The 25,105-nt window shown below is 38.6% G+C and overlaps 1 protein-coding gene and 1 long non-coding RNA gene across 4 annotated transcripts in view; one reads left to right on the forward strand and one right to left on the reverse strand.

The window, feature by feature from the left end:
* NHLRC2 (NHL repeat containing 2) overlaps positions 1-25,105 on the forward strand; it is a 56,498-nt gene that overhangs the window by 26,295 nt on the left and 5,098 nt on the right. The window contains exons 5-10 of the mRNA XM_025917996.2: positions 3,945-4,074; positions 17,119-17,218; positions 20,322-20,553; positions 21,320-21,442; positions 22,354-22,563; positions 23,573-23,792. Of these exons, the coding sequence (XP_025773781.2) occupies positions 3,945-4,074; positions 17,119-17,218; positions 20,322-20,553; positions 21,320-21,442; positions 22,354-22,563; positions 23,573-23,792 (1,015 nt within the window). The remainder of the gene's footprint in view (positions 1-3,944; positions 4,075-17,118; positions 17,219-20,321; positions 20,554-21,319; positions 21,443-22,353; positions 22,564-23,572; positions 23,793-25,105) is intronic.
* Positions 22,416-25,105, reverse strand: part of LOC147576178 (uncharacterized) — a 147,834-nt gene continuing 145,144 nt past the window's right edge. For 2 of the 3 annotated variants that reach the window (XR_015241843.1, XR_015241845.1), the window contains one exon: positions 22,416-25,045. This is a non-coding gene — a long non-coding RNA (uncharacterized LOC147576178). The remainder of the gene's footprint in view (positions 25,046-25,105) is intronic. The other variant, XR_015241846.1, reaches the window with a different exon arrangement.

Raw genomic sequence — 25,105 nt, forward strand, 5'->3', positions numbered from 1 at the left:
TCATCTTTTTATTTGTGGAATAAATCTTACCTAATCACGAATTTTTTTTTTAAAAAGTCAATTTGGATTTGATTATCCCAAGTTAAATTTTAATATTTTAAAATTCTGTTTTCTTACACTGTTCTCACCTGATTTTAGAACCAGAGTCACACTAACTTCATCAAATGAGCCAATTAGCTTTTACTCTTTTTCTATTTTTTGGACTCATTTGTCTAACATAGGAATTAACAGTTTTTGAATATTCATTAAAACGCCTCTGTAACAAGATTTTTATAAGAGGAATTCTTTGAATATCACATCAGTTTTTGATACATTTCTTAAATCAAGATGTATTTCGAGGGCCTATCCCTAACTGCCTATTGTATTTTTGCAGATTGGGTTCAGTAAAAATATGGATAAGGTTACAGTGGTGAATATTCCTTACAATTTCAAGAGATTATAGAACAGCCACTAAAAATATGAGAGGCTACCACTTAATTAAATCAGTGTAATTTGCTATAATAACAGAATAAAAGATATTAACCATACTGTTGTTTTGCTAGGTTAGGTGTTAAATGTTTTAATGTTTTTCTATTGATGATAAAATTGCAATAAACTTGAAATGGAAATGAATGTCCTTAATATGATCAAGGGCATCTACAAAAAGCTTATAGCTATACTCCATGCAAAATATAGAATGCTTTCCTTCCAAGATTGGAAATGAGGCAAGGATCCCCATTCTCACTACACCTGTTAAAAATTATACTGGAAGTACTAGTCACTGTAATAAAGCAAGAAGGAGAAAAAGCATACTGGCCAAAAAGGAAGAACAACAACTGACTTTATTTGCCAATGATGTGACAGAAAATTTAAGAAATCTCTGAAAATACTACTCGGACAAATAGAAATTAGGAATGCTGTGGAATACAATCTCAGTATAAAAAGATCAATATTTTTGTATTCTAGTAATCAATTGGATTGGAATTTTTTAATTCTATTTATAGTACTAAACAAAAAACAAAATACATAGAATAAATTTAACAAAAACATATGAGACCTCGATATTTTAAATTCTAACATTGCTGAGAAAAATTAATCCAATATTGGATTAGAAGGCTCAATAGTAAGATGTCCATTCTCTCCAAATTGATCTGTGAGTTCAGTGTAATCTCAATCAAAACTCATCAGGTGTTTCTATTTGTTTATTTAAGATATTGACAAGTGGATTCCAATACTTATATGGAGGTGCAAAACAAAGTATTGTATCTAAAACAGTCTTGGATAAACAAAGTTAAAAGATACACTTCTCTGATTTAAAGACTTACTGGAATGCTACACTAATCAGGACAGTGTGATACTTCTAAAAGGATAGATGTGTGGATCAGTAAAAAAGAATGGAGCTTTTGGAAGCTCATACATACACAGTTATTTGATTTTTCAAAAAGCATCAAAGCAGTCAAGGGAGAAAGGAAAGTCATTTCAGCATATTATACTTGAACAACTAGATACTCATATGGGGGAAAAGAGAAACATGACCCCTACCTTACACATCATACACAAGCATCAGTTCAGGATGCACCCCAGACATAAATGTAAATGGTAAAATTATAAAGCTTTTAGAAGAAAACATGAAAATGTCTTCATGACTTGCAGGTAGGCAAAAGTTTCTCAAATACAGGACACAGAAACAATAATCAAAAAAAATGATAAATTTAAAACTTCTCATTACAATTTACATTAGAGGAGATAAGAATGGCCACAAACACATAAAGTGATCAACATCATGGGTTAAAAAGGAAATGTAAACTGAAACCACAATGCAATGCTATAATGGCTAAAATTAAAAAAGACTGACAACAGGCAAGGATGTGGAGCATTTGGAACTTTCATATGTTGTTGGTGGGAATACAAAGGAATAGACCACTGGAAAAAAATCCTTCTGGAAGTTTTTTGTTTGTTTTTTATACTTATCCTGTACCTGCCCTATAACAGCAATTTTAGTCCTGTGTATGTACATAAGAGAAGTGAAAACACAAGTTCACCAAAAGGCTCATATGAGAATATTGAGAGCAACTCTATTTGAAGGCCCCAAACTAGAAAAAACCCAGGTGTCCATCAGTAGGAAAATAAATAAATGAACTGTGGTATATTCCTATGATGGAATACTGTTCAGCGATAAAAAGGAACAAACTACTTATATATGAATAAATCTCAGAAACCTGTTAAGTGAAAGAAGCCTCACACAATAGAGTCCATATAGTTTGATTCTGTTTAGCTGAGATCTTAGAAGAGATACAACTCATCTATGATGAAAAAAACAATACTGTTTGTCTCTGGGGGCAGGATTAACTGGATGGAGGCATAAGGGGACTTGTTGGAGTGAAGATAACATTCTGCATCTTTATGTAAATTAAGGTACACAGTTTTATGCATTTATGAGAAGTCATTGAATGATACATTTAAGATCTTTGCATTTCATTGTAAGTTTTGCCTCAAAAAAGAAAAGGGAACTGAAAAAATATGGACCTCTTACCAATGATAAACAAGCCGGGATATTTAGAGCCTGTGTACTGTTGTTTACAGTTTACTTTGAAATGTGTCAAAAAGTATAAATGGGTTGAAGGATTGATAGCTCCATAAACTATGTGATAAAGCAAGTAAGTGACATGTTGATAGTAGGTGGTGGGTGTACAGATGTTTGCAATAAAATTCTTTCAACTTTTATGTTTGTTTGACAATTTTCGTGGTGAGATGTTGGGGGAAGGATCTCAGGAGATGAAACCAAAGGGTTTTTGTTGTTTGTTTGTTTTTTTTTTTCAGAAATCATTAGTTTTTCAGTTTATAAAGTAGAGGCAGTATAGTAGAGCTAGAACTGCCTGGGTTCAAATCCGAGATCCTCCATTTACTAGCTGTGTGATCTTGGGAAACCTGCTTTATGATCTATGCCTCAGTATCCTCAATATTAATCAAAATCACAAATCAGGGGCACCTGGGTGGCGCAGTCGGTTAAACGTCCGACTTCAGCTCAGGTCACGATCTCGCGGTCCGTGAGTTCGAGCCCCGCATCGGGCTCTGGGCTGATGGCTCAGAGCCTGGAGCCTGTTTCCGATTCTGTGTCTCCCTCTCTCTCTGCCCCTCCCCCGTTCATGCTCTGTCTCTCTCTGTCTCAAAAATAAATTTAAAAAAAGTTAAAAAAAATTAAAAAAAAAAAAAAATCACAAATCATAGGATTATTATGAGGATGGACAAATGGATGACTCTTGGACTAGTGCCTGGCACATGTTAAGCTCTATTTTTGTCAATTACTAGCCAAGCATAACTGAAATACATATATTTAACTTTAAGAAACATGCAGTTTTTAGGGCTCCTGGGTGGCTTAGTCATTTTAGTGTCCAACTCTGATTTTTGGCTCAGGTCATGATCTCATGGTCACAATCATGACCTATCATGGTCATGATCTCTGTACTGGGTGTGGAGCCTACTTGGGATTCATATTCTCTCTCTCTCTCTCTCTCTCTCTCTCTCTCTCTCTCTCCCCCCTCTCTCCCTCCCTCCCTCCCTCTCCCTCCTTCTGCCCCTCCCTTGCACACACATGTTCTCTTTCAAAAAGAAAAAGAGAGAAACATGCATTTTTCCAGATTTTGCTTTGAAATTTGGAATTACACTTTCTTCTAGCATACTTTGTAGTTAAGGTGAGATCAGTAGCAGTTAAGATGAGGTCAATACCAGGAGAGGCTATGATGAGGATGGGGAGGGGAAAGGGGGGTGGGGAATGAAAAGGACAGAGTTTTGTACATTTGAATAACAAGCTCACCCTATACTGTACTTGATTAGCCTTTTTTTTTTTTTAAAAGACTTTGTGTTGCAAAACCTTTCTGTATGTTCTACTGGAAGTCCTCATGTACCAAAAGGAAAACAAAACAAAAGTAACATGCACTGCATAAAACATGTGTCAATTTCTGTAGATTGACCTAGAAGCTGAGATGGTGAGCACTGTAGCTGGCATTGGGATTCAAGGTACAGACAAAGAAGGTGGAGCTAAAGGAGAAGAACAGCCCATTAGTTCCCCCTGGGATGTGGTTTTTGGGACATCAGGTATGTAAACTTTTAATATTAAATCTAAGTAAACTTTGCTTAATAAATGTAACATTTTTAAGATATTCTGGGGTCATTCATTGGGATTAATTCTAATTGCTAGTTATTTTAGACTTTTATTACCTGTGGTGGTGTTTGTTAATTTAAAAATAAGGCCAGCAGTATATATTGTTATATATAACATCACATGCTTACATGTTGTATTTTATACATACGAGAGATGATATATTACTCTAATGTTAACAAATTTCAGCTTAGCTGCAGTTTCCAGTTAATACAGTTCTGAATATTCTTAAATTTGAAAGATTGTACTTTCAGAACTTCAAATGATTATTCATGAACTATGCTGTTTAACAATGCCCTTTTTATTTACTCTTCATTCGGAAAGAAATCAAGAAGTGATAGCTGCTTTTTTTAGAGTATTAAAATTTGTATTGAAACGTGATAGCTCCTTTTGGGCGATGAAAAAAATTACTGAATTATGTTGGTATTGAATGAATGAGATTTATATTATCTTTCTAATTTTATTACCTGTATTAATTGACTAAAAAGTAATCTAGAAGCATTCATACCCTGATTTTTCATTGACCCTCAGTGATACTGAGATAGTTACCTACACATCTAAAACCAGAGTAATGAATAAAGAAAGTTAGTAGAGTCCATTGAAGATGGTATTAGGAACTAAATGGTTTGTATGATCCGAATATATTTATAGAGTGAATAAGCACCAGTTTAGTTTAATGGCTTTACATTTGAGGTAATTTCCTATTATGTTAATTTGTTTATAATTCAAAGACCTTAATTTTTTCCATTGTGATTAACTTTATAAAGCTTTTGCTATTCACAAAATAGTTGAATGAACTGGTACTGCTGCACTTAATAATTACTTAGGTATTTCGTGTAAGTTACTTTTGAGAATTTTATTTTTGGAACCCTGTGCCCCAGTAATCATGAGGGTTTTAGAGGCTCAAAGGGAGAAGGAAGGGGTTGGGAAGGGAGAGGGAAGAGTGTGTCCCAGGTGCAATCAATGAGGGGTCATATTATATGCAGAGAATTTTAAAACCGTAGTGAAACCAGCTACAGTCTTCTTTGTGTCACCACGCACCCCCAGTTCTAAATAATTTCAAGGTTAAAAATATTCATCCCTAACAGGACTCCTCTGTTGCTCCTGCCTCTTTGCCTTGGATACACTACTGAGCTCTTTGAACATAAGTCTTAGAAAACCGGTCGGGAAACATCTCTCTCAGTAAACTAGTCAAAGTGGGTGAGAATTGCTACTTTGGTGTGCTGTCACCTCCCTCACGGCAAAAAAAGAAACTTTCTCCCCTTAGTGTGTAAGTCCCGAGTGATTTAAAGCTGTAGTCTGTATAGCAGTTCAGTTACTGATGTTGCTATTTTGCAACTTACAACTTGTATTTACTGTGTCTGTTAGTAATTGCCACAGTAACACTTCATAAGAAATCATCCCCAAACTCCTACAAACCTAAACCTTTATTTCTCACTCACATATAGGTTTGGGGTTCAGCCCATCGAGGCTCAGCCTGGGCTTGGTTCCAGGCTGTTTCTTGGGTGTAGATCTGCTCCATTTGTTTCTCGTCCTCCTTGGGCCAGTAGCTGTCTGAGGCATATTCTTTTGGCAAAAGGCAGAAGCACAAGAGTGTAAGCCCAGTACATACATTTTAAGCCCTTGCTCATGTCATATCTGCCTACCTACTGTTATTAAGCAAATCACATAACTGAGCTCAAAGTCATGGGATGGGAATTGCATTTTGCCTACAGCGAGGCCATGGTAAGGGTGTGGATGAACCAAGACGAGTAATTCAGTCTGTCACATAAATTAGAACTTACATTGCTTAAAAACAGGATATACTTTACCAGATACTGTATTTAAGTAGCCAAGGAGTACTTAAATCTAGGCTAAAAGTTTTTCACACATTGTAGCATGGAATCTCTGGTTGTTTATTTCCTACTGAGAATGCATCCAAACTGCTTTCTTTTTTTTTTTTTTTTTTTTTTTTTTTCAACGTTTATTTATTTTTGGGACAGAGAGAGACAGAGCATGAACGGGGGAGGGGCAGAGAGAGAGGGAGACACAGAATCGGAAACAGGCTCCAGGCTCTGAGCCATCAGCCCAGAGCCCGACGCGGGGCTCGAACTCACGGACCGCGAGATCGTGACCTGGCTGAAGTCGGACGCTTAACCGACTGCGCCACCCAGGCGCCCCCCCAAACTGCTTTCTAAAGAAAATCTTGGCTGTAGAGACAAGTACCCTCTTGGCTTCCACCTGGACTGATGTGCTGAGATGTATGTCTTTATTAAGCTCAGTTCTCAGTAAAGGAAGTGAGTCCTACCTTAGCTCAACGGATCATTAAGAGCATATGGCTCTGCGTTTCACTTACAGCTTAAAATAGCTTCACTCCAGGTACTTGGCAAGAGGAGTAATCTTAAATGCACTTAAGCTTAACACCCTTCAAAATGCTAAGAGAAAATGGTTTTCAAGCATTATATGAAGGACCTATAATCACAATGACTACTCTAGTCCAAGAGTTTTTAACCTTGGGTCATATACTCCAGGCATTCCTGGTTAGGCTTTTTGAGGTACTTAAACTTCCCAGAAACTCTATAAAATTTGGAGGAATTGGTCAGAATTTCATCAGAATTTCAAAGTTGTATGTTCCCCAGGAAACATTTTAAGAGCCACTGCTTTAAGTTACTCTAAAATCTAATCTCCTGGATTGATGTATATTGTCAGAGTATGGGGAAATTGGATCATAGGATATTTGTTCTTACAATTGTTTTTACTAAACTGTATTTTGGGATTGTGTCATTCATTAAAAAATATATTGACGCATAAACATGTCACATTCATTTATATCTATATGTGTGCATATGTGTTTCACACTGTGTATTCATCAAAACACGGCCCTATGGGACTTGTACTGTTTTTACTATAGAGATTTGCTGTAATTCAATCATTACCTTATAAATTTCTCTACTAGAGAATTTTTTTCTGATCCCTATATTATTTTTTCCTAAGTATGAAGTTTAAGCTCCTTGATAATTTGATTATTGTAACTGATTGTATTTGCTTTGTTGTATTGATTACCAGAAAACTTAGAGACAAATTATCGAGCAAAATATAATGGAAACATGACATTCATTTTTCAATATCGGTACAGTTGCATTTTTTCCTACCCTATTTACCTGTTACTTCAATTTCCTTATTTCAAATTTATTTATTAGTGTTTATTTCTTTGTAAGCTACCTGAATCCTTTGTGGAAATAAAAGCAGAAGTAAATGAGTAGAATCCATTACTGAAGTGATTCACTATGATAATTGATCCATATAGGAAAAAAATCTTTTTAATTTTTTTTAAACAGTTATTATTTTTTAAAATTTTTAAAAAATGTTTTTATTTATTTTTTTGAGACAGAGACAGAGCATGGGCAGGGGAGGGGCAGAGAGAGAGAGAGGGAGACACAGAATCCAAAGCAGGCTCCAGGTTCTGAGTTGTCGGCACAGAGCCTGACACGGGGCTCAAACCCCACAAACTGTGAGATCATGACCTGAGCTAAAGTCGGACGCCTAACTAACTGAGGCGCCCTGTACCAGGCGCCCTGTACACTTATTTATTTTTGAGAGACAGAGACAGAGCATGAGCAGGGGAGGGTCAGAGAGAGCGAGAAGGAGATACAGAATCTGAAGCAGGCTTCAGGCTCTGAGCAAGCTGTGAGCACAGAGCCCAATGCGGGGCTTGAACTCACAAACTATAGATCATGACCTGAGCTGAAGTCAGGTGCTCAACCGACTCAGCCACCCAGGTGCCCCGAAAAAAAAAAAATTTTTAAATCTGGGAATCATAAAAGTAAAAATGCTTTCTTTTAAGAACTATAAATGTACATTTTTAGCCAATCTTTTGATGTAGGACTACAGCCTTTTCTTTACGTGGCCCCTGATAGTCTTGAACCACTCTAAATATATTGTTTTGGTTTCTTTAAAGTGTGATGAGAATTTCGAAACCCCTGCAAGGAAATCTGAGGGCTGAAATTTTTTTTAACCTATTCTTTTCAGTAGTCTTTCTACACTTAGTTCAACAACAGTTTGGCTTAGCTACTTTCATTAAGTCTTCCCAAAGTATTCAACTTTGCTTTCATAAAAATAACTTTCCATTTGCATTCGTATTTAATTGGATCATATATAAATTATGTAATTGTACAACTGGTTTAAACAGATGTGTAATTAAATGCAACTTGAAAGGGACTGACTGAGAAAAATTGTTCTTGTAAACACATCAATTTTTTTAATATTTTAAAAGGATATATCTGAAATTCTACCATAGTTAGGAATTTGAAAGAGGATGGAATTATCAGAAGGGAAACATGAAATGTAGATTAGGTGTTGTAATATCTTCATATATCAGGCTGCTCCGTAGTGCAAAAATGGACCACAGCACAGCTATGCCTAGCAGCATGGGCAAGTATCTGGCATCTACTGAGTAAAAAAATCAAGTTACAGAAAAGACCCACATTAGATTTCTTTTATAGAAAGTTGAATAGGAAGCAAGACTATACAATTGACCTTTGAACAGTGCAGGGGGTAGGGGCACTGACCCCCTTGAGTAAAAAAAAAAAATCTGCATGTAACTCTGCCTCCCCAAAACCTTAACTACTAATAGCATACTCTTGATCAGAAGCCTTACCGACAACATAAAGTTGATTAACGTGTATTTTGTATATTATATGTGTAATATACTGTGTTATTTTTTTAAAGTTTATTTAGTTTTGAGAGAGCATGAGTAGGGGAGGGGCAGAGAGTGAGGAAGACAGAGAATCCAAGCAGGCTCCACAGAACCAGATCTGGGGCTCTAAATGAACCATGAGATAAAGACCTGAGCTGAAATCAAGAGTCAGGCTGAACCACCCAGGAGTCCCCTATATCCTGTATTCTTACAATAAAGTAAGCTAGAGAAAAGAAAATGTCAAGAAAATCATAAGAGAAAATACAACTACAGTACTATACTGTATTTATAAATCTGCGTACAGGTATACTCATGTACTTCAGACCTGTTTTCAAGGGTCATCTGTACAATCAAGAGATCCATCCAGACATGGAAAAATTAAAAAGTAAAAGAAGAGAATGAAAAACACAAATTTTTAGACTAGTGGTTCTTTGTGGGAGGAGGAGGGGGATATGATTATAGAAGGATGCATGAGGTTTTCAAATAATATTCTTTTTCTTGAACTTGGTGGTGTGCTCATGGATTTTTAGATATTAAACTTTGTATATAACATGTATCCATTTGAATGTATAACCTGTATCCGTGTGAATGTATACTTAGTTAAAAAATTGAACTTAAAAAAAAAACAAAATAGATTAGGTTAAGAGAATGTAAAATACTGAGGACGAATACACAATTGAATATATGTCTGACCAAGAGACCCAGTTAATAATACTTCAAGAGATTAGGGAGGTACTTGAAATACCTCTGATCGGTTTTTTTGTTTGTTTGTTTGTTTGTTTCTTTAATTTTTTTTTTCAACGTTTATTTATTTTTGGGACAGAGAGAGACAGAGCATGAATGGGGGAGGGGCAGAGAGAGAGGGAGACACAGAATCGGAAACAGGTTCCAGGCTCTGAGCCATCAGCCCAGAGCCCGACGCGGGGCTCGAACTCACGGACCGTGAGATCGTGACCTGGCTGAAGTCGGACGCTTAACCGACTGCGCCACCCAGGTGCCCCACTCTGATCGTTTTAAATATACATGTAATGTGTATATGTACGTACATATGTATTTTAAATAGTGACTGAATATTTAGCCTAATCATGCCATTACAGTAATAAAAACATAAAAATAACATAAAATTATTTTTACTAAAGAGATTGTTTCATCTTTGTTCATTTTTTATCACTCTAAATATAGTCAGAGTTTCATAATGTACTAAAAATAATAACTACAACAAATTTATATTTTTTCAGAATCTGTGCCATGTTTCTAAGAGATTTTTTTTTTTTTTATCATAAAGGTCAAAACCCCTGCTGCTCTCTAAGTACTTTGGACTTTACCTGATTTAGAATAATTTATGGAAAGGACAGTGTGCCCGAATCCCATTAACCTTCCTTGGCCCTTTAATCAGCATTTTCCCTAGATATAATTTAGCTGTTCTTAATGATTGAAATCCAACTGTTTAGTATGCTAGTCTAAAAATCTACAGTGTTGGTACTTATGTGCGTAGATAATATGCTTCCCTGACTTCCATTAATATGCTATGAAATACCATAGAAAACATCCTCTAAGATAATCAGTTGAGAGATTTTTTTTTTTTTTTTTGAGGAGTAAATTTTATACAGTGGGACTGATGTGTTTTTATTTTGGTAAAACAAAAACAGTTGTTTTCTATTTAAAATTTGAGAGAAGAGTGTTTATTATCACATTGACTTTGTATTTATAAGATTTTTTTTAAGTCAGGTTAATGAGATACAATTTATAAAAGTGACATTCACCCTTATTAGGTTTCAGCTCTGTGATTTTTGACAAACATACAGTCTTTAACCATTACCACAATCAAGACAGAGAATATTTCCATCATCCCAGAAAGTTCTTGTGACCCTTTGCTCAGTATCCTTCCCGCTACTGTACCACCTACTCCAGCGACCAACAGTGTTCTATTTCTTGTTCCTTCGTCTATTTAGCATAAAGCTTTTGACACTCATCCCTGTTGTTGCTTGTATCAGCAGTTCGTTCTTTTTTAAGTAGTATTCCATTGTATGGCCATACCACAAACTGTTTATTCGCTAGTTGATGGACACTTCGGATGGCTCTCGTTTATGGCAATTATGATTAAAGCCTCTGTAAACATTTGTGTACAGGTTTTTATGTGGACATTTGTACTTAGTTCTCTTGGGCAGATGCTTAGTAATTGAAATTGCTAGGTCATATGGAAGCGTATGTGTCATTTTATAAGAAACTGCCATGGGGCGCCTGGGTGGCGCAGTCAGTTAAGCGTCCGACTTCAGCCAGGTCACGATCTCGCGGTCCGTGAGTTCGAGCCCCGCGTCGGGCTCTGGGCTGATGGCTCGGAGCCTGGAGCCTGTTTCCGATTCTGTGTCTCCCTCTCTCTCTGCCCCTCCCCCGTTCATGCTCTGTCTCTCTCTGTCCCAAAAAATAAAAAAATTAAAAAAAAAAAAACGTTGGGAAAAAAAAAAATTAAAAAAAAAAAAAAAAAGAAACTGCCAAACTGTTCTCAAAACTTTTTCTTAGAATCCCAAGTGTCCTTCTGGAATAATACTGCTTTAGTCTGGAGAACTTCTGTAACATTTCTAGAGACACATGTCTGCTGACATTGATTTCTCTTGGCTATTTTTTTAAGGGGGGGATGTTGGGAGTGAGATATCGGAAAAAGTATTTAGCTTTTATTTTTGAAAGATATTTTTGACTCCATGTATAAGTCTGGACTGAGTTTTTTTAGGTATTTTGAAGATGCATTCCATCGTCTTATAACTTACATAGTTTTAAACAAGAGGTCTAATTATTTTCCTAGTTCTTTTACGTATAAAGTGCCCCCCCCCCCCCCGGCTGCCTTCAAGATTTCCTTTGATTTTTAGCAGTTTGATAAGTGTAGGAGTTATCCTTAGAGTTCTTGAGTCTGCGGTTTTGTGTCCGTCACTATTGGTGGAAAAATTCTCACCTATCATCTCTTCATGTATGTTTTCTGCTCTTTTCTTTCTGGGATTTCAGCTACTTATATGTGAGACTCTGATGTTCTACCCAACAGTTCTTACGTATCATGTTTTTTATTTCACCTTTTTTTCTGTGGTGTTTCAATTCAGATCATTTATATTGGTTTATCTTTAGGGTCATTGTTTCCTCAGCTGTGTCTAATCAACTGATGAGCCTATTGAAAGAATTTTTATTGGGGCGCCTGGGTGGCGCAGTCGGTTAAGCGTCCGACTTCAGCCAGGTCACGATCTCGCGGTCCGTGAGTTCGAGCCCCGCATCAGGCTCTGGGCTGATGGCTCAGAGCCTGGAGCCTGTTTCCGATTCATTCTGTGTCTCCCTCTCTCTCTGCCCCTCCCCCATTCATGCTCTGTCTCTCTCTGTCCCAAAAAAATAAATAAACGTTGAAAAAAAAAAAAAAAAATTTTTAAAAAAAAAGAAAGAATTTTTATTATTGGGATTCTTTTGTGTATAGCATCTCCATTTTACTATTTCCTATAGATTCCATCTATCTGCTTAAATTCTTCACCTATTTAGGTATGTTGGCCACCTTTTTCTCTAGATTCTTTAACATAGAAAGTATAGCTCTCTCAAAGTCCATATCCTACAGTTTCAGATTTCAGGTCATCCCTGAGTCTGTTCTGTTGATTGTTTTGTCTCTTAAAAGTGGAGTTTTGGTTTGGGAGGGGGATGTTGTTTTGTTCTGGCCTTGCTTTTATGTGTGTCTTCTCATTTTTTTTTTTTTTTTTTAATATTCCAGTCATCTTGAATAGAACTATAGAGGCTGAGGAGATCAGTAGTATTTATGCCATTATAATGGGAGGTGCAGTCAATTTAGTCAGAACCTAGGCTGGGCCTTGGTTTTATGATTGCTGTGGTTACTCTCCGTTGATCATAGCTTTCGAATTCCTCTAGCAGGGGGCTGCCGCGGCCTTAGTGTGGGGAGCCCGCGTGCCGGAGGGTTTTTCTCAGTGTTAGCACACTGTCCGCTTTTGGTCATCCTGCACAGCTCAGCCACAGGGTTGTTTCCCTGTCTTGCAGTAGCTCCACAAGAGATAGACCGCTGCTGTTTGTTATTGGTCGACCTCAGACCTGGGGAGGCCCTGTATGCCTGGGCCTCCGTGAAAGGAGGTGGGAAGCTTCTTGGCTGTTCCTGTTCCTTCTCTCTGGGGCAGCTAAATTCTGAGTGATTTTGAGACGTTTTCTGCTTCTCCCCCAGCCGTGGGAAACCTATATTGGTGTCGGTGTGAGGTCTTTGGCCAAAGATGCCTCCCCCAGAGGTGGAGAGGTTTTTTCTTCTGCCCTTCCTCCAGCTGTAATTGGTTTTTTCCTGTACCATGGGATGCTGGGCTTGGTTGCTTTCTCCTAGTGGTGTGAAGTTTTGCTTCATGGGAGGTTGAGAGATTGTGTAGAAAAACCTATTTATACTAATGGGCAATTTCACAGATGAAATTATTTAGAGGGTTCTAATCATTGGCTTCTATTTTTGATCCTAGTTGCTTAAAATAACATTGAATTTTTAAAAGCTAGATGGCAGGTAATTTTCTTTTCATTTTCATATTTCATTTGCTGATTTTATTCCTGTCTTATATAATTATTCCACTAATTCTTACAGTTACGAGAGGTTTTGCCTTTTAAAATACTCCCAAAACCTTTTCAGCTCTTGGCATTGTCTTTTTTATTTTTTTACTTATTTTTTTTAGTGACTGTTGGAAGTCAGTAATACTAAATGAACTCTTAATTTAAAATTGAAATGTTTATGATCACCATATTCGTGTTAGAAGGAACAAAAGCCAATACCTATACTTGGTGATACAACTACGTGCTTTAGATTTCAAAATCCAGGGTGGATAGTATAAATTATTAATGATTCTTGTTGGCTCAATAGACTTTATAAATGCCCGACTACCTTTTTCTCCCTTCTCTTCCCTTTCATTCTTTCTGATTTTATCTGCAAGAACAAACTCTTCAGCCCTCAGTGAAATGATCAGGCCACGGTAAAAACTTCCTGAGAGGCAGTGTAGTATGGACTGAAGCCAGACCGCTTGGGTTCTAATTAGTTTACATCTCAGTAGTTATGTGACTTTGGACAAGGTACCTGGCCTCTTTATGCCTCAATTTCCTCATCTAAATTAAAGATACTAATAGTTATCTATTTATATGCTAATAGTATTTATATACTAATATACTTATATACTAATATATTTATATACTAATAGTATTTATATACTAATAGTATATAGGTCAAAAGTTTATTGCACGAATTACTAGGAGCGTTAATATGTGATGCATTTCGAACAGTGCTTGGCACATAGAAAGTGGTACCTAACAAATACTGTAGAAGGATTTGTTATAATATGGGGTTTCATCCTAAAAGTCACAAAGAGCTGCTGGTAAGCTGAAACAAACCAAACATGGAAAGGCAAGGGATTGGAAAAAATACTGGTAAGGGATTATTCAGCCATAGGTTATCTCATAGGCTACAGGAAAGGAAGGACAGAAAGAGTGAATGTAGACACACATCCTGGCATAGAGAGCCATGCTTACATTTGATCTGATCTCTCTCCTGATCACACAGAAAATGTTCTTGGGTCCTTGAAGCCAGGTCTAAGTTCATGGGGCAGAGGCAGAAAGGAGGGAGAAAACTTGGCTGCAAGAGCCCAGGCTCACTTCTGTAGTTCCTCTGTTCTGGTTAGAACACTAATAATCTGGAGTCAGACTTAATAATAGATTATTATTCCAGGTTTAGCTGTGTGCATTTTAACAAATTATTTAACCCTTCTCAATTTCAGTTTCTTTATAAAATGGAGAACAACTTACTAAAGTTGTTAAATTAAAGGAAATACTCCCTGAAACATGCTTACTTAGCTCAGTCCTTTAGTCCTAGAAGTGTTCTGGGTGGTCATCATTTTTACCACCTCCCTCCCCCCTCCCCCCAGCTGTCCTCATCAGTTGTTATGGGGAATTCCAGGACACTGAAATCCTGACCTGACACAGCCTTTGCTTCTATACTTTTTCTTGTTTCTCATGCTTCAAAGGAAATAAGTACACAGAGAGCAAAACCAAACAGATTGTTCACACTTTAATACTGTAAGTTTGGCCTTCATACAGTAAGACTCTGGTTGAACTAGGCCGGTCAATTTGGAGAACTGATTAGGTCTTTGACTCAGCTATGTACCAACGCAGCTCTCTCTTGGCAGAGGGTAGAGGCTTTAACAGCATGCCATCCTCTACTGATTACAGTTTTGTTTCTAATCTTTATGCTTTGTGCTTCTCTTTTCTTACTGCACAAATTAGGAGCTTCGTATGATGCTAAATAAAAGTGTTGATAGCAGATATCCTTGTCTCATTTCTGTTCTCAGGGGGAATGTCTTAGTCACCTCGGGCTGCCATAACAAAATACCACAGATGGGGTGGCTTAAACAACAGAAATTTATTTTCTCACAGCTCTGGAGGCTAGAAGTCCAAGGTCAAGGTGCCAGCATGATTGGTTTCTGGTGAGAGCTCTCTTCTGGCTTATAGATGGTCACCTTTGCACTTTGTCCTGACATGGCAGGAGCAAAATAAAATAATTATGAAAAGCTTTTGATCTACTTTTAAAGTGATTAAGCAGAGACAGAGTCCCCAGAATAAATGGGTGCCCTTGTCACTTTTAATATAATTTATGTTCATAAAAATATTTGACTATGAAAAATTAAAATACTTTCCTTTAGATTTCATAGGATAGTAATTAAGAACACAGAAAAAGAGGCAACATGTGATCTAGATTTTTCTGTTGGTCCACCTGGTGTCAGATGCCAGTTCATTTACCAGCACTGTGATCCTGGCAAGTTACCTAACCTCTCTAAGCCTCCGTTTCTTCATCTGTAAAAAGAGCCTAATAACACTACGTGTCTCTTGGGGCATTTCAGAAAATGTAAGTGATAATCTCTATAAAGTGCTTGGCACATAGCAACCACAATTTTTTGAGAACCATCATTATTTTTGTTGTTGTTAAATTGAAAGACACTTGAAAGTAATATAAGTTAAGGAAGAAAAGTTTGGACACAAACTACTTGAAGTTAAAGAAGATAGAAAAAAACAAAACAGCCTTACCAAGATATTTCTTTTAGCATAAGGTAGATCTGACCAAATTGTTTTAGTTAAAAATTCTCAATTATATGTAAAAGTTGCCTCAGAATACAGTTTGAATATATATATATATTTTAGAGTAGGCTCCACACCCAACAACATGGGGCTCAAACTCACGACTGTGATAAGGAGTCACATGCTCTACCAACTGAACCAGCCAAGCACCCCTAAATTGAAATAAATATGGTAAGGGGCGCCTGGGTGGCTCAGTCGGTTAAGCTTCTGACTTCGGCTCAGGTCATGATCTCGCGGTTCGTGAATCCGAGCCCCACATCGGGCTCTGTGCTGACAGCTCAGAGCCTGGAGCCCGCTTTGGATGCTGTGTCTCCCTCTCTGTCTGCCCCTCCCCTGCTCACACTCTGTCTCTCTCAAAACTAAACATTAAAAAAATTAAAATAAAATAAAAAATGTTAACAAAAGAATTTGAGAAATAGAGCCTTGTCGTGTTGTAGTTAGTTGTAACGTCATCTAAGAAAGTGGAAAAGTATTTCTGATATTTAGTAAACAAGGTTATATTCGAATATGTTATATACCCTTAGCTTTTTTGCAGGTGAACTATGTTTTTTTGAAAAACTCTCATAGCCAACTAAACAGTGGATTTTTAAATAGCTGTGATGTGTATCTAAGTCTAGCTAATCCAGTGGTGGAAATACTTAAGTAGGCTCGATGGCCAACTGGGGCTTGAACTCCTGACCCCGAGACGAAGAGTCGCATGCTCCACCGATTGAGCCAGCCAGCCAGGTGCCCCAAAGGAAATACCTATTTTTTTTACAGTATTAAAAGATGGGGTCTTTTCATGATAATTGTACAAAAACCCTGTTATTAAAGCATATAATTTCAGTGGTTAATGCTCGGTATTTGACTGGCAGAGTTTCTCTGGAGAGTATATGTCAACTTGTTTTAGCAGATAAAATAAGAACTTAAATATTTACAAACATGGTGTCCAGAGAGGCAGAGGGGCAGACCGCTATTAAGAACGCTTTGGATTTCTATGAATTTACAGGTAAATTTATAAATATTAAGTAACATTTCACAAGGAAAACGGGAAAATTTCAAAAACAACTTAAAACGCTGCAAATATTTTTTTCTTCAGATGATTTGTAAACATAACTGCTGTCATCTTTTAAACTTCTAAAACACGTGGAGTGTTTGTATTAACGAGATATGTATATGATAATTACTGTTTATTTTTGTAAAGGTTCAGAGGTCCAAAGAGATGACATTCTCTGGATAGCCATGGCAGGGACTCATCAGATATGGGCACTGCTCCTGGACAGCGGCAGACTACCAAAGAAAAAGTAAGTGACAGTTTCTGTCTCGTGTGAACTACACGAGTTCACAGAATTCCCTCTCCCCGAGTCTCCACGCTCACAGCTCCGCTGTGTGCTAGTCACTAGCATGTGCTGGGCTAGAGCTCCGTAACTGCCTCTCCGATTGTCGGGAGCGTAAGACAAGGTTTGTTTCTGGCTGACTCAGTAGGTTCACTGGGGAGCGTTCCTCTGCCACCAGGCCGATGAAGCGGCCACCGTCTGGAGCTTTGCCAGTCATCCTGGCAGAGAGAGAGGTCGTGAGTCGCTCAGTGGCTCTTAAAGCTTCTACTTGGGAGTGACGTACGTCACTTCTATCTCACGAGCCCAAGTCTTGTGACTGCCACTGCTAACTTCTGGGAACCTGGGAAGAGCAGCCCTGTGGAGCATCTAGAGACAGAACTGGAGCTGTGGGCACATCTCTAACATGCAGTCCAGACATCCCCGCTCATTAACACAAACACTGGAGGACTGGGTGACAGAGCGGTTAATGGCTCGGGTTTTGTAGTCATGCCTCAGGTTGAATCCCGACTCTGCCACTTATCTCTCTGAGCTTAGGAGAGCCCACTTAACCTTCTATCCTTCCGTTTCCTTATTTATATCTACTTCCTTGGCTTGTTTTGAGGATTAATAATATATATGAAGAGCTCAGCCTAGTGCCTGGTTTATATACAGAAATGTAGGAGTTTTGCTGCCACTGTTGGGGATATAAAGATGAAAAACTAGTGTCTCTGCACACTTTTTTTATATCCTTTCTGTAGAGCCTTGTTTCTTCTCCCTAACACTGCAGGTAGAACTACGCATATTCTTTGCTATGACCTCACTGCACCCCCTGTGTAGTTACATTACTGTGCTGATAAGTTCCTTCTCTCTCCCCCTCCCCCTCCCCGTTCCTGGTTGTGCTTGTTTACATAACTGTTTCCTTCTACTACACTGTCCCTTAAGGCACCCTTTCTCATTCATTTCTATGTCCCCTGTGCATAGCATAGTATGTGGTACATAATAGGAGTTCGGTAAGGGTTTATAGAATGAATGAATGGAAGTCCTAGACCACAAAGACCGTTTAATCGCCATAGAAAGTAAGTGCTAATCATCTCAGATATACTTATCAGTAGCAAGGAGTAGTTCTATAGAAGATCGAACATACCAGATGCTCCAAATCGTGTGTGTGTGCGCATGTGTTGCTGTGGGTGCTGTTTGGCGACATTTAGTCATTCATCTTACGTACTTATTAAACATGCTGGATGTTAGGCCTGTGCTAATCTGAAGGGATAAAATATATTCACTGTATTAAGAATAAAGCTTTTTAAATGTTGCTCTCTTCAGTGGACTAACGGAGGAAGAATGAGATCACCAAACAGAAAATAGCTGGGAAGTGCCAGTGCTGTGTGTAAAAGGGATCACTGCAGCAGTCCTTTAAAGTGAATAAGAACACCCGATAGCAATAAGATAGGAGCTATCCAGAAAGGCTTCCTGGAAAAAGCTGCTAAACTGAAACCTGAGAGGGGAGTAGGAGTTAGGGAAAGGGGAGGTTTTCTAGGCAGGAAATGGCACCAGTGATGTGAGTAAATGCCGAATTGTGAAGTGCCTTGTGTGTCCTTTTAAGACATGTGAATGTTATTCTGCATGCCTATATGGAAAGTTCTAAGCTGGGAAGTGACCTGATTAGATCTGTGATTTTGAAAGAACATTGGCAGCATCTGGAGTGGGACACGACTAGGGACAGAGATAGCAGCGATGGGGCTGTGATGATCTCTGGGCATGAGATGATAGTGGCCCAAACTGTGAGGTGACCAGAAACATTAATATGAGGCATCATTATAAACAGTAGAAAGAAGTAGCAAAACTGGCCAGAATATACTGTTGTAAGTGATGGCTGTTTTCGACCTAGATGGTCAAGAGTGAACTAAATTTCCAAATAAGTAGAGTTGTCACTGTCGTTCGTAATAGGAAAATGTCCAGTCAGATCACATGGACCCGTATCATAATTTTAAGGATGCTTTATCTTTATTACTGATCTTCAGTGGGCAAGACTCCTAACATTTTAGAAGGTACTTTTTCTCCCCACTCTTTTTTATTTAATTAAGGAAACTCCTATTTGAAATTAAGACTCATATTAATTACCTCTTAATTTGGTGTAGTAGTTATCCCATGTATTTCTAGGACTCTATTTTTTTTAGAAGTTTCTTGAATAAGTGCCCATATTTTATATATTCTCTAACCCTTTGCCTCTACCCCTGTTCTCTAACTTAGCATGGGTGACATATCAACTAAGTGATTGGTGGTCATTTTGGACTTGTGCCTGCTGCACCCTATCTGGAGATGATGGGCACATAGTCTCATTATTTTGCATCCTGAGCGAGCTTCTTCCCTTCCTTCAACACACCACATCTTCCTTACTGTTCCTCCAGCATAAACTTAGAAGCCAAAGTGTAAAACTTTCTCCATGTTACAAAAAGAATCCTTGCAGAGTGCTTTAAGTAGAAATTTCTTATTGTATGTTAAGAAATGCGTTTTACATTTGATTAAAGCAGCATTATCATCCTGTAGGAAGTGAAGGTGGGATCCAGCTATACCTCTCTCTGGCCATTTTGTAGGGAAAAAAAAAAACCCAAAATTATCTAGTCAATGGTATGATCCTTATTCTTGTCAGGGACTTCCTATCTAGCCATTCAGAATAGTTTCCATTTTGTGTGTGTCCTTACACAGTAAGTAAGTTAATGATTTAGGAAAACTACAGTGAAAGGGGCACCTGGGTGGCTTAGTCGGTTGAGTATCTGACTCGGTTTCTGCTCAGGTCATGATCGCATGGTTTGGGAGTTCGAGCCCACATCGATTTCTGCTCAAGCCTGCTTGAGTCCTCGGTCTCCCCCTCTCTCTGCCCTTCGCCCTCTCGTGTGCTCGCTTTCTCTCTCTCTCTCTAAAAAAGAAAAACTACAGTGAAAGCAAAGCTGACTTGCACTCTTTAGGCCAAGATCATAGTTTGCTTTTAACAATGCTTACATCACTGATTTCATTGTTCACATTCATTTGCTAACTAAATTGGATATAACGTAACCATGTTGATTCCACCTATGAACTTGTCTTTTTTTAGTGAGCTACAAAAAGGAACCTGCCTTCGGTTCGCTGGAAGTGGAAATGAAGAGAACCGAAATAATGCGTATCCTCACAAGGCCGGCTTTGCCCAGCCTTCAGGTCTTTCTCTGGCCTCTGAAGAGCCCTGGCGCTGCCTGTTTGTAGCAGACAGCGAGAGCAGCACCGTGAGAGCTGTGTCACTGAGGGACGGGGCGGTGAGGCACCTTGTAGGAGGAGAACGAGACCCCATGGTAATGCCCGAAAGTCACTGTTGCATGCTGCGCCCAGACCCTGCCAGGCTTGCGGTTCTTGAATTGCGAAGAGTGAATAAATTTTAGGAGACAGAGTTGGTGGCCTCGCTGTAAGTTAAAGTGGAAGTGAGGCCAAAGGAAATGCAACTATAAAGGAACACAAGTAGCAAAACCATCCAAGAGAAGTTGGATGTTGACTCTGCTTGATAAAGGAAGGATAAAATATTGATTACCGAAAGAAGAGGAGAATGTAGATTAGGTATTAGGCAGTAGGGTGGAAAGAGCATCAGGTTAGTAGACTTGACCTGTTCCTGGCTAGAGGTGTGATTACTGTGGATAAAACCATCAAGCACCACAAATTAAGAGGTTCAGAATTCTGTCATTTTGTTTTTCTGGTCTAAATCAAACACCCAGGCCTATTTATGTGAAATTAGACCCATTTCCGGGACACCTGGGTGGCTCAGTCGGTTAAGCATCCTACTTCAGCTCAGGTCATGATTTCACGACTCGTGAGTTCCAGCCCCGCGTCGGGCTCTGTGCTGACAGCTCAGAGCCTGCAGCCTGCTTTGGATTCTGTGCCTCCCTCTCTCTGCCCCTCCCCATTCATGCTCTGTCTATCTCTCAAAAATAAGTAAACATTAAAAAAAAAAATCAGACCCATTTCCTCTTTAACTTAACTAGCACAGTCATCTTTTTACTTTATACCGTATACTGTGGCACTGTAAAATTTTTAATATGTGCTGTTTCTTTCTTTAAAAAAAAAAAGAATTTATTTGCTTATGGTGATGTTGATGGAGTAGGAATCGATGCCAAGCTTCAGCACCCACTTGGAGTAACCTGGGACAAGAAAAGGAATTTACTTTACGTGGCAGATTCTTATAATCACAAGGTGAGTCCTTACTGAATTGTAGAATACCCTGCTTTGCATCTGTGGCATTTAAAATGCTGAAAGCTCTGTGAGCCTCCTCCAACTGCCACTTTAAAATAGAGAGGAGTAACAGTCTTTGACAACTATGTATAAGCCTTTGCTGTTCTTTTCTTGGTCCTTTCTTTGCAGAGAGCATATGATGGCACTATGAGCTGGGGAAGGGACTAAACACGTTCCCAATGACTACAGCAAAAAATTGTGAATTGCAATCCATCAAAGCTGCTTAGTAACACAGTAAAGAAGGCAGGTGACAGGGAAATTAATATGTCAACTAACAAAGGAACGTTTCTGAGCTGTTGCATAGTTGCAGTGCCTGTTAGCAAATAATTCCATTTTCAGCATTTCCATTTTTGTCTCTATTGCACAGATTATTCAACTGTTTCCATTTTTATTGCATTTTTCTTTTCTATAAAAACTAGTGGAAAATAAATGTTACTACCTTGTGATGATACCATAAATTAACATAATTGAGGCACAATTGGGAATCATTAGGTTTAACATAAGCAGCCAATTCTCAGCCAGGGTTAGATGCTCATGAGAAAGAAGAAAGTCAGTTCAACTGTGCCCCATTGTCAGGAAAAGAATTTTACTTTATTTTCTTAATTCCAGAAATATTTCATCAAAGATGGCTGCTGGAAGAGAAGATGTAACTGGGAGTTTTACGTAGTTTTTAGCTCTCAGAATGGAGTGTCTCCCCTGAGACTGTAATTTGAATGTTGGCTTTTCAAGAAAATACGGAAATGCCTATTCTTTTCCTGACATTGAGCAAGGATGCTCATGGCAATCGGATTCTCTGGTTTGCTTGATACTACGCTTTACTACGAACATGAGATTGGCCTTCAGACGTGTACTTCTTTGTTCTTTGTTTTTAGATTAAAGTTGTGGATCCCAAAACAAAAAACTGCACAACATTAGCAGGAACCGGAGACGCAAGTAACGTTATCACTTCCAGCTTTACCGAGTCAACTTTTAATGAACCAGGAGGCTTGTGTATTGGAGAGGATGGCCAGTTATTATATGTAGCAGACACCAATAATCATCAAATTAAAGTGATGGATTTAGAAACAAAAACGATTTCTGTGGTAAGCAATCTGAAAGTAGAAGTTGAAGAGTATCATTTCAAGAATCCTACTAAAGTCCTCACAGCACAGACAGAGACACTTGTGGTTAAACCATCTCCAGTGTTGGAGGCAAAACAGGTAGATAGAGTAGCGAGCGAATGCCTAGTTCAAGAATGCCCTGTTCTTGTTAAAATAAAACTTCCATTTGTGCCGAGAGTGTTTAAGATACTGGAAATTGGAGAGAATTTGAACTTTCAGAAGAGGGAAAAAGAGGACTCCGATCTGTGTTTAAATGTCTAAAAACAAAATGTATAGAGATACATCATACCACACATATCATGTGGGGTGGGTTGTCAAGGTGTTTTTTTTTTTTTTAACGATTCTTAATGTGTAGTTGTTTCCTGTGGTGAGTCATTACCAAATAACCTCCCAAAGGAAACTCTAGCAGCCACATTTCTCAACACATTGAAAATAAGATTGATTAGAACTCATTTAAGTTTCTTCCAGTTTTTTAAAGATAAGGATAAAGTCTCCAAAATTTTTCAAGCTGCCTCCTGATATATCACATTTGCCTGAAAAAAAAAGCAAGAGTTTTTTTTTCTAAAATTCTAGGATTTTAGATTCCTAAGATTTAAAGTGAAAATACAGACTGCCATCATAAGTGTCATTTCTCCTGACATAGATCATCTTATAGTTGGCAGTGAAAATTGGAATTGGAATTATACCCCCTACATTTAAATTGATAACGTATTACTTTAATTTCCTACCATCTGTAAACGTATCAGACAATGAACTTAGTTCTGTTTCATTCGTTAGTATTGGTAACTTTTTTTGCCAGGATGAAATACGTTTCTCGGCCTATAAAATCATCATAAGGACGTCTAAGTAAGCACATTTCTAATTCAGACTAGAATGGCAATTAAGTTTCATTGATACAGAACCTCATTTTTCTACTGAAGTCCAAAATTAAGCCCTTTACAATTACTATAAAGCAGTTGTGCTTTAATTAACAGATTTCCTTATTTCCTAGCTCCCAGTCTTCAGACCTGAAAACGCTGTTGTAGATGGCCCATTCCTAGGAGAAAAACAGAAGACATTACCCAAACTACCTAAATCTGCTCCAAACATTCGACTTCCCCCAGTGGCTGCATCTCCAGGACAGACTCTGCAGTTCAAGCTAAGATTAGACCTCCCATCGGGAACAAAGTTAACCGAAGGAGTACCCAGTTGTTGGTTTCTAACAGCTGAAGGTATGAGAGTAATCTTGGAAATATTCCAGTATGAAATCATGTTTACCATTCTACCTTCCAGTAATACGGTGATATAAATCTCAGAATCGATTCTAAAGAATGAAATTGATTTCCCCCCTGGTGGAGTATGATATTTTTAAAAACATACTGCTTTCACTGAAGTAACTTGACTCGGGCTTTTTCCAGTTCCATTCTTTGTTTCACTATTATCTTTTACTTTTCCAGATAGCATCTATTAGGTGCTTTAGAGCTTTTCAGTTGCTGTTCATTTTATTTCAAGAGATTCATTAGGACTTGATTTACCAGTTACTAAGCCTGAAGCTACATTTTCTTCTTCAGAGATGCCAGAGGTAGAACTTGAGCCCAAGTACTTGCTTGCTATAAGAAAATGGATGCCAAAACCGTATCTTCAAAGTATGCCATTCAAGTAGAAGACTAAAACATTGTTGGAGGATATGTAACTGAATACAAATGAATTACTGTGATCAGCATCCAGGCGGAGCCTTTGTCCTTACTCACTAATTTGTAGTTGTTCAAGAGCACTTCCTGCTCACGTCTATTCTCAAAGTATCCCCAGTGACTGTAAATTGTGTAAAGATTTGAATGTGTATTTGAATCGCTGTGTGCTCCTCATTAATTTTTAAGAAGGAATCAGCCTGCTGCTTGCCTTACAGCAGTGCTTTCCAGCCCCACTAACCGTGGACAACAACTTGAAAGTAAAACATTAGTGGTCCAGAACGAAGTGCTGACTTCTGGTCTCTACTGACCTTCCTCTGCCCTGCTCTCCCACGCTCTTTCGCATGTTCTCAGTCTCCCATTTCCTCCCGCCTCCTCCCTCATGCCCTCTCACACACTTCTTGTGTGCCTGACCCAGACCCAGGCTCTCTGCCTCCTTACCTTGCTGCTTTCCCAGGGCAGCAACCACCCACTGGGCATCTGAATCCAGAGAGCACAGATCTCGGTGGGCCAGCTGGGAGGAGCTGCTGGGTCAGAGGTGGGGAAGCTGGCCCTGGGGTGACTGACTGAGCCTTGGGAGACCAACCACCCCGCCCCCCGCAAGGAGAGGGCTGAGCTCTGCAGGAGAGGAGGAAGATGTCCGGAGTCAGCTTTGTGGGCAGGAGGCACTCAAACTCTGGCCATCTTCGGCTGTCCGTGGATCCAGAGCAGGTCCTCCACTGTGGGCTTCACTGTCGTGCCTGCGCCTGTTGGTCTGAAAGCACTGCATCAATTGGAGATCACTGTTAATTTCATCTCTGTGTGTAATGAAAGAGCAGTGGATTGAGTTTTAAAATCTGTTATTGACAAATTAACAT

Source organism: Puma concolor, chromosome D2, assembly GCF_028749965.1.
Source record: "Puma concolor isolate L17-30 chromosome D2, mPumCon1.1.hap2, whole genome shotgun sequence".
Classification (NCBI taxonomy): domain Eukaryota; kingdom Metazoa; phylum Chordata; class Mammalia; order Carnivora; family Felidae; genus Puma; species Puma concolor.